Source organism: Protobothrops mucrosquamatus, unplaced genomic scaffold, assembly GCF_001527695.2.
Source record: "Protobothrops mucrosquamatus isolate PMUCROS unplaced genomic scaffold, P.Mucros_1.0 scaffold2859, whole genome shotgun sequence".
Taxonomy (NCBI): domain Eukaryota; kingdom Metazoa; phylum Chordata; class Lepidosauria; order Squamata; family Viperidae; genus Protobothrops; species Protobothrops mucrosquamatus.
Window position 1 is genome coordinate 61260 of NW_015388889.1, and position 10307 is coordinate 71566.

Here is a 10307-nt window from a genome sequence, read left to right on the forward strand (position 1 = left end):
GGTCCAGAAAAGGCCGCAACTGGTGGATCAGGCGTACCCGATAAAACGCCCCCCTGGTCACGGCCGACAACTGATCTTCCAGCGTCAGCCGCGAATCCAGGAGGACCCCCAGATTGCGCACCCTCTCCGAGGGGGCCAGAATTTCGCCCCCTATAGTCAGCGATGGAGTCAGCTGACTATGCCGCGGCGCCGGCAGCCAAAGCCACTCGGTCTAAACCTAAACCTCTTTACTTGCGTTTTTTTTTATTTTCCAAACAGCAAGTTTTAGGTTTTTTTGGCAGATTTAGAAGCTTAATCACAAGAGTTTGATGGTTTTGCTACAGCAGTCTACCCTAGCCAATTGGACCATTTCAAAAATAGAAAGTTTTTAATAAACTGTTGAAAAATGAGTAATTGATTCAGAAAAAAGGGCAACAGGAAAGTTCTAAATTCTTTTTGTTCCATTCTCAATATTGGCTGATACAGTCATATAATTTCTATGATTTTGGGCTGAATGCCAGTCTCCTAGTTTGGAGAGACTATTTTACCACAAAGGGAAATACTAAGGTCTACTCCAAAGAATAAAGAAAATTATATGGCTATTGATTAGAAAGAAAGCTAAAAGTAGGTAAAGGAAACCTAGGATGCAAAAAAGAAATACCTGGAGGTAAATGGGAAGATTCAGTATACTGTTGGACTGTATTTATATGAGCTTGGCTTTACAGAATAATAAGACTGTGAATACTACCTTTGAAGAAGGCCTATGTGTTAAAGGCCTGCATGGTTTTTTAACATATAGGGCTTTTCTCACATTTTATTGTTCTGTCTTCAAACATTCATTTATATCTGAAATCAAGTAGAGAAAGAAAAAAAGAACTTGCTTTGCATTTCCTATTTTTTCAGATTTTTTGAACAGCTGAAGCTACCAAGTATCAATATATTAGACATCAATTAAAAAAGTTGTTTCAATCATACTTCAGTGACTCCATATAAATACACAGACATGTGGGAAAAAAGAACTGATTCATGTTTTAATAAATATTCAAAATACAGTGCCAGAACATGATGCAGCTGAACATGCTAGTATGATCCATCATGAAGCACCTGTGCTCATGTGAGATTGATGGTATCCTTCTAGTGGTTCCTGGGATTAATGCCAGAGTAGCACTAGACAAATGCACTTCTGCACCAAGTATTCCTGAACAAAGTTCCCCCCCCCAGGAAAAAAATAAGACAGAGACACAAACAGTGTACGAATATCTGTACAAAGTCATACTACAATATTGTTGTTAAATTAACAAAAATAAAGATGTGGTTAATTCACACTATACCTTTGTTTATATTGGGGCAGGGGGAAACAAGCAGCAGGAAGTAATATAAGCCTCTATTTCTGAAATACAGAACATGGGGCTATTTACTGATCAAAAGCTCCACAAAGACCTGCACTAGGAAGGGCTAGAAATTCCTACTGCAAACCCAGCAATGTCAGTTCACATCTGGTAAACTACCAGCTGCTTGGAAGACCTGTGTTCTAAATAGACAGGAATATATTAGTGAAAATACATCCACCTAATCATCATCACGCTTGACTAAACTTGCAGTCATTGTGCCCTGCATGTCACCATAAAATGGAAGATCTACCCTTCCTACCACAGGTAGATCCCTGAGATTTTATTCTTTTACATGGCATTATTACACCAACACAGCTGTTGTGTATCGAGTCTGGCACATTCCATTAGGCCAATCTGTATAACACATACAGATACGTAGTTGCAGAACTCATTCAAACATAACTGGAAAATACTTTGAGGAATTAACATAACAGCCTGGAAATAGGAGCTACTTTGTGAAATGTTCCAGAAATAAATCTTTTCACAGGACTACAAATTTAGACAATAAGCAGAGGCTTTAAGCTATATACACACAACTATACATATACAATCATATGATATATATGATCATACACATACACACGATCCCATCAACTATCAGAGGGATTGTTTGAGTTTATGGAAGCATATCTAGTAATAATTTTCACTGATTTACACGCAATGGCCACCAAAAATTTAGAGAGGTCATAGATACAAGACAACTTAACATTTCATATTTCAGCCCTATTCTCTCAAATAGAATGTTCATAATTAGTTACAGGAATGTAGTCTCTGAACTATGGGAGCTATACAGATGGCAGTGTAACCATTTCCCCATCAAGATCAAACTCATCAGCCCCATCAGGAGGAAACAAATACGGTGGAGGTTTCCATCGGGACTCTTCAAGACAAGATGGATACAATTTTCCCACAGTGCATTGAAAATCTTTTCCCAAATCCCAGAGTACCCGCTCAGATATATGCTGCCACAAGAACCAACAATCAAGTTCCATGTCATATTGGTATGTAGTGTACTTGGTTCTCTCATTCATGTGAGTTTCTCGTATGAAGACACACAAAGAGTTAGAAATCACAACAGCTCTGACACAGGGGTCAGAATACCGCTTGGCAGGAATACTGGCTGCCATTTGCCATTCATTTTTATTCACATCATAAACTTCCACTGTTATGGAAGACCCATCTACAGTGCTAGCAGGTAGCCTTATACCAGAGTTGCTGCCAACATGCAAGCCTCCAATATAAAATATTTTATCTCCAAAAACAGCAGCTGAAGCAAAGCATCTACTAGTTTGTCTCATAGCCATTTCAACCCAAGCATCTGATCTGGGGAAGTAACAGTACATCAAGTTGTGTGCCATTACATAAATGCAGTTATGAATAGCAACTGCTGTACTCCACTGCCAAGCACAGGGTGGCGGGCTTACCATGGTCCATTCATCTTTCTCAGTATCATATCTTTCCACAGTTCTTCTGTTGAGTTCTCCACCAACACTGTCTCCACCAACTGCATAAATATGGCCTTCACAGAAAACAAGAGACGGCTTTATACGAACGAACAGCATTGGACTCTTTGGAAACCATGTATTTTGCTGAGCATCAAACCAATAAAAACAATTCATAGCACAGAAGGCAGCTTTACGTTTGCTAGTTTTACTATAGTCAGTTTTTGCGTTTTTCAGTGGGATTTGCCCACCTGCTATATAAATATCATTAACAGGAGTTACAAGTATCCCAACCTTATGGAGATCAGTAGGAGGACTGCAGAGTTTGTAAACTTTTTCAGCCTGTGTGTTGTAACATACTGAAGAGTAAAGATTACCAGGATTTTCAGCAGAAGCGTCAATAAAAATCATCATCTCCTCTTTAGTCATTCCAAGTCTTGGTTTAAAAAACTTCGGCATAGATTTATACAACCCTTGAACCACTACTGATTTATCATTTGGTGGTAAGCCTTGAAACCAAGCTCTTTGTGTAACTTCAGAAAGTGCATCAATTCTTATCTGGCTAAGAACTGATGACAAATACTGTGATCGAGATTCTGTATTGTACTCCAGCCATAACATAGCAGCTTCACGAACTGTCTCTTCCTTTTCCACATTTAAATTGTCACTACCCAGAATATCTATCAACAGATCACGTGAGAGCTGCATGAAAGCCTCTTGGTGGTATACAACTGTAAACTTGTGTTCTACCATCCTTTTGGCACTCTGTTTTAACTCTTCACAGCTGAAAAGATCAGCAAAACCCAAAAGCCGCACAGAGTTTTCAGCATTCATTTTTTTAATTAAATATTCCCTACACCGATGTAACACGTTATCAACCTGCAATGAAAAAATTAATATGAGAAGTTATCAAAGCACTGCTTTCATCATCTTCATACTTATGGCTAATAATAAAGAAATGGAATGTAACAATTTTCCTAGATTTCTATCCTCTCTCATATACCAAGTTACTGGCTATCACATATTAATTTAGGACTGTTATGGAAGCAGGTTATGGAAGAAGATGAACTACCCAAATTTCCTTCTGAGACCAAATTAACTTGATTACTAGGAAGTAATAATACTGTGCAAAGCGTCTAAAAGGGGAACTTCATAAAGTACACCGATGCAAGGAAAGCACCCTTTCCTGAAATATTACAGATTTGTGTGCATGTATATCCATTTTGATTCACTGTCAGTCCCACTGCACAGATCATCACAGAAAGCCTTCAAAGAAGCTATGTTGAGACTTCTGAAGAATATGGCTGCTTTCACACTTTGAGATGTGCTTAACCTTATCTTAATGTGCGTTGTAAAGAACCACTTCTGAACGCCTTGCATTACTCTAGTGAATAGGATTGTGCAGCTGCTTTAGAAACTGCTCCTGATCTACATACATGTACATACATCCATGTTCACTTTGCTTTGATGGGAAAACAATGAAGAAGCTGCACAAGCCTGGAAAAACACACAACTGCTTTAGCACTTCAGAAAAAAACAAAACAAAACAAAATCCTCATACACACTTCTGTACATTCTGAAGATCTTCTTCCAAAAGTTTATCATAAGGTTCTTACTTTTATTCAAACTATACAAAATAACACAAGAGTGTCTATTGTTTTATGAGATTTGTTGTTCACAATGAAATTAGTACCAATCAAGGTATTGTAAGGTTTTCCACTTAGCCTCACAACTGCCCCAGCATTACTCAGGAATTTAAAAGAGCCAAAGAAACTCCTGAGTCGAGGTTTCGGCAAGCAAACAACTTTTATTTTGATCAAAATAGAGTTGGGTGACCCCATCTCTCTTCGTGGCTGGTAGAGAGATGAAGGCAACAACCAGAAAAGATGTCTTCCACCTTTTATACCTTTCCAGAACAAAAAGATCAGGTCTTGGTGCTAGGCATAAGATGACACAAAAAAATAATTCCTAGATGATGACTCACACAGCAACCCAGGCTCCATCCGTAACTCCTTTCCCCCCTCCCCTTACTGTGCTCTTTTCATATAAGCAATCACCTATACCTAAAGCATGAAGCCCTTACTTTTCCAATATATATATAAAGCATCTGATCAAGCAATTAACTACAAAATAATGATTACAAAATAACAAAACAATGATTACATGATAACACTATAAGTATCAATATAAAATGGTTACTATATATAAAATAAATGCTAATGTAAAACTTAAACATACTAAAATCATAAGCACAATAAAATCCCTTCAGTATTTTTCACTATGCATTTTTATTACTGAAAAGATCATTAACCTCTCAGTAAGCAATAGCTTTCCATTATCTCTGTATTAATGGGAGAAGAAGAGATGTTATGATATTCTTTTACTCTGTGTCATGGGGATCAAAATCTTTAGAATTCTGCACAGTATTTCTTGCTGATTACTTTGAACTTGTGATTTTAATGTATTTCAATGTAGATTAATTCTGGAAAGAATACCTTACAATGCATCAAGCAAAATGGTTCCATGGATATATTTCTTCAACATCTTTATCCAGCAACAGCTGGAAATGTATGATGTGGTAAGTACAATATCAGATTTTATGAAAGATACAACTTAAGAAAACATGTCTTAGAAAAGTTAGTATAAAACAATCTTACCTGTAGGAAGCAAGCTGTTTCGTAAAGCTGTTCAACTGTTGTGTCATTTATTGCCAAATTACCTGTGTAAGCATAAGTTATTATGGTCTGTAAAGTGGCTGCATCCACATTCCTCAGATGAATGTGTGTTTGCTTGCTTTCACTCAACCCACTCATAAACATTGCCCTGGATGATAAAAAATAAAACTGTAACCATTTCTAGTTTCTATACAATTGTCCCAGTATTTTGGAGATTGTCTATTGTAGCATTCAATATAATGAATAGCTTCCAAAATTATGGATTCAAAATCTGTACATTCCAAGTTGTACTCTCTCATAATTTCATTGAAAATGAATCATACTTTACAAGGTCACTATAATACTTATACACCATCCCTGCTTTCAGTCTGGTTTAGGAGTGTTAGCATTCAGCATTACAAACTACTTAAATCAATGCAGAAAATACTGGAGCAGGCCTTGGGCTTATCCACTGTAGCTATTTCACAATGAAGCCTAGCAAGTAACTTTACAGTTATCTTGTACAGTTCTTTATGACTGGAAGCAGGGTCTAGATCAATGCAGATTATGCAAAATTATTAGGTATGCAGGTGGATAAACTTTAAGCCACCATCTCCTAACTATACATTATATAGTCTCGGGATATGCAGAATGTCCTTAATCTGCTTTGGAGAGTACGAATCTTCACAATTCATGGATTTAAATGTTTTATATTATACTTTACTGGTATCCCAATATACTCTCATTCAAATAAGGCATTCTGTTGTCAGGTCTGTTTTCAACCTTAGAATTGGCCTAGTCTTCATATTGCCTAATACTTGCTTCTACTGATTAACCTTCCTTCCAAAATATTCTTTTATCTCCAGTAAAGATAATCTTTCTACCTCAATTTGTCTTTATGCTTTAGGTTTACCTTTTTGAGATTTCTTTTAGATAAATTCTACTGTCTGCTTTACTTACAACAGAAGTCATGCCCTATAGTTCCATGCCATCTCAAGAGAACTCAGAGACCTCCAAAACTTGTTACTAAATTATAATTTTAATATGACAGAAAACATTATTAAATACATTACTAGAAAGTACTCATTGACCACATTTTAGTTCAATTAAAATCAACATTAATTTAGTCTCAGCTCCATGCATTATTTTTAGTGGGCGGGCTCAGATGTCAGTCCAAGGAAAAATGCAGCACTAGTTTTTAAAAAACTGCACACCAAATTCCTGAGTTGTTTCCAAGACCCAGATAAGTCAACAAACATGTAAAACAAAAATGGCAGATAGTTGCAGCAAAATGCTTTGTTTATAAACATGCTTCACTTGTCCAGTAGAAAAAGGTAAAGGTAAGATGGAACGATAGATACAGGTAGTCCTCAACTTACAACCGGTTGTTTAACAACCGTTCAAAGTTAAAATGGCCCATAAAGCACTTTCAGCCTTCATAAAATGTTGTGGCCCATGTTCACATGACGTTTCGGGCACTGAGCAACTAGCTTGTATTTATGACTGGTTGCCAAGTGGCCCGTGATCATTTGATTGCCATTTGCAATCTCCTCTGCTGGCTTCTCCAGAAAGTCACTAGGGAAGTCAGCAGGGAAGGTTGCAAGCAAAGGGGATGGAAGGGATCCTTGGTGAGGCTGTAGGAACAGGGCGGAAATCTTTAGGATTTCAGCTCTGTTGCTGCAGATTCACAAAGGATTTCCCCTCTGGGCACAGAGGAGAGCTGAAATCCTTTGGCTAACAGCTCTTTCATTCCATCTGCTTAACAACCCTGGAGATTGCTTAATGACTGGAACCATGAATGCCAGGATTGTGGCTGTTGAGTGAAGCAGTCACATGGGCATCTCAATTAACAACCACTTTGCTCAACAACCAAGATTCCAGTCCTAATTGTGGTCATAAATTGAGGACTACCTGTAACATAATGGATGAGACAAATTTAAGGAACTGTGGGCTGAAATATTACCAGTTTTCTTCAGAGAGCACCTATAAGATGCTCTGAAATTTCAAGGATGCCCAGGGACACCAACAATTTGGCTATTCTTGTCCCAGTACATGACTGTTGAAATAAACATCATGTATTTGATGGCTATTTTTATGTTCCACATTGAGAAAAACCCTGAAACACTTGACATGCACATTAGTTCATTAACCTGAGTTTAAATTGCATAATACATAATTCATTGAGGGTGAAGTTTCGTTGTCCGAGGTTGTGGGTTGATTTCCAAACATTTGTTGTGGGTTGATTTCCAAACATTTCGTTACCAGGCTACGTAACATCTTCAGCGGAGTTTAGGGGTCCCCTGAACTCCACTGAAGATGTTACCTAGCTTGGTAACGAAACAGTCGGAAACCAACCCACAACCTTGGAGAACGAACCTTCACCCTCATCCTACACCCAAGCTAGATATTCACCACTACTGCAAACATAATTCATTTACTGCAACTTAGTAGTAGAATCCAATTAATTATACTATGCAGAGATATTTTGAATTTGTTATTTCTTGGTAAAAATAGCATTAGTTTAAACACATACCTGAAGTAAGAGCTACATGTAGCAAGAACCATCTTATGGCATGGGAATTCAGTGCCCTCAACAATTAAAACAATGTCAGTTAGCAAGTGCTGTTCATAGAACAAGTTTAACTGTTCCAATAAGGATACAGCATATTCTCTATTGATCTGTATTTCCTTCTGGGTAGACATGACTGCAGTCCATTTAATATCTCCAAGATGAGTTTAGTCAGTTGATTTCAGAAGATGTCAAGCTACCATTTCCTGAATAATTAAGAAGAAACTACAGAGGGTATTGCTTGAAGTATTTTAACACATTCTTAACATGTTTATTGGTGGTGGCTGGCCTGCTGAATCAAGAATGCTTCATATTTTGACCCATTCCTAGAGTGTAACACATTGACGTGATGTCCATATGTTCTGAGACTTTCAAGAATAACTGACAAATTCCTGTTGAGATCTCCAGTGATGCAGCACATGGGAAAACAAATGAAATCTGTGAGGTAGATAATCATCTCTTAACAGTGACTTGCAACTGTAAGAGAGAAAAAAATCAGGTCAGTGATTTTATATAAGCCAATCTACCATGATTTTGCCTAAAATAGTGTCTGGTATACCACTTTCTACAATTATCCATTTGTTTCATCAACAACAGGTGCAGAGGGAGTTCAATACTGCCTCAAGATGAATGCATTAGGAAAGTGTACAATTAGAAATGAGATACTAAAAAGCAGTAAAGAGCATATAAAAGCTATCAAGATTGCCTTTATTTTCACTGGCAAAATACTCTTAAACACTGATTTAATATTATTCTAAAATACGTACAGGTAGTCCTCAACGTACGAACACAACTGAGTCTAAAATTTCCATTGCTAAGTGAGGCAGCTGTTAAGTGAGTTGTGCCTCATTTTACAACCGTTTTGCCACAGTTGTGAAGCAAATGACTGCAGTTAAGTGAACCATGCAGCTGTTAAGCAAATCTTGCTTTCCCCATTAACTTTGCTTGTCGGAAGCTGGCTGGGAAGGTCACAAATGGTGATTGCATGACCCCGCGACAGTGCAACTGTCATAAATACATGCCAGATGCCAAGCACCCAAATTTTGATCATGTGACCATGGGGATGCTGCAATTATTGTTAAATGTGAAAAATGGTCATAAGTCACTTTTTTCAATGCCGCTGTAAATTTGAATGGTCACTAAATGAATTGTAAGAAAAGGACTACCTGTAAACTGGTCACAAACTTCATCAGATTCCACAGAACCACAGAAGCATTCTGAGATCGTATGACTTAGAATCAAGTATTAATCTGAAGTCATAAAATGGAAAACTCACTTAGTTTCACATGTTTAACATTCATTTGAAAATTTCATCTGAGGAAAGTATCAGTATCACATTAAAATAACTACAAAACATCACCAACTTTCCTTGTAAAATATAATCCACTATGTATTGTAAAATATTATCTTCAATATAAAGCATATAGTGAGATGGGTGCCATATAAATTTAATAAATAAATAAAAATAAAAGCTTATAAATCAGACATGTCAAACACAAGGCCCGTGGGCCGGATCCGGCCCGGGGAGGGCCCAAATTTGGCCCCCTTGGCCTGTCCCAGAAATGGCAAGGCCCCCGCTGCCCCAGCCCTGGCGCACCCCAACCCAAATGGGCGCCCTGGCGCACGTACAGAAAACGGCGAGCGCTCTTGAGGTGATTACAAGACTTTATAAGATTTTTATATGACCTTAACAAGATTTTAACTTATGTTTATAAGTGAAAGTATAAGAGAAGAAGGAGAGAAGTAAAATGGCTTCTAAGCGTGTGGGAACTTTTGTTCCTCAGAAAAGTATAATCTCCTCTCCAGCTGTTCAAACACCACAGCAGCCAAAATCTAAGACTCCTCCGCCCTCCCCCCCAATCCCAGCACTTACACTGAAAGATATTCAAGATGCATTAAAGGACAATGCTAGACAGATTAGAATGGAAATGGAGGATATGTTTGAACAGAAACTTGAACAGAAACTTGAAGAGAAGAATACAGAGTTGAGAGATGACATAGTGTTTGCATTGCAAGGTCTGGCAGTTCATGTAGAACGTATTGAAGGACGGGTGGAGGAAGTGGAGGAACATATTGAAAATGTGGAACTTAGATTGGGGAAAGTGGAGGAGGCAGTGGATTTAACTCAAAATGAGGTCATTTTGTCACAATACAGAGAAATGGAATATGCTTTGAGAATAAGAGGGCTGAGAGAAAATGCTCAAGAGAAACTAGAGGACGAGATTGCAGCAGATCTGGCCTTGGTTTTATCCTGCCAACCTGATGAAATAAT

At 37.8% G+C, this 10307-nt stretch overlaps 1 protein-coding gene across 1 annotated transcript; it reads right to left on the reverse strand.

Annotated features, from left to right (window-relative positions):
* Positions 1-2155: 2155 nt before the first annotated feature.
* Positions 2156-8169, reverse strand: LOC107296548 (kelch repeat and BTB domain-containing protein 2). The gene is made up of 3 exons (XM_015825876.1): positions 8000-8169; positions 5470-5635; positions 2156-3691 (listed from the first exon to the last, which is right to left on the reverse strand). The coding sequence occupies exons 1-3, from the start codon at positions 8167-8169 to the stop codon at positions 2156-2158; spliced, it is 1872 nt and encodes a 623-aa protein (XP_015681362.1).
* Between the last annotated feature and the right edge of the window lie 2138 nt (positions 8170-10307).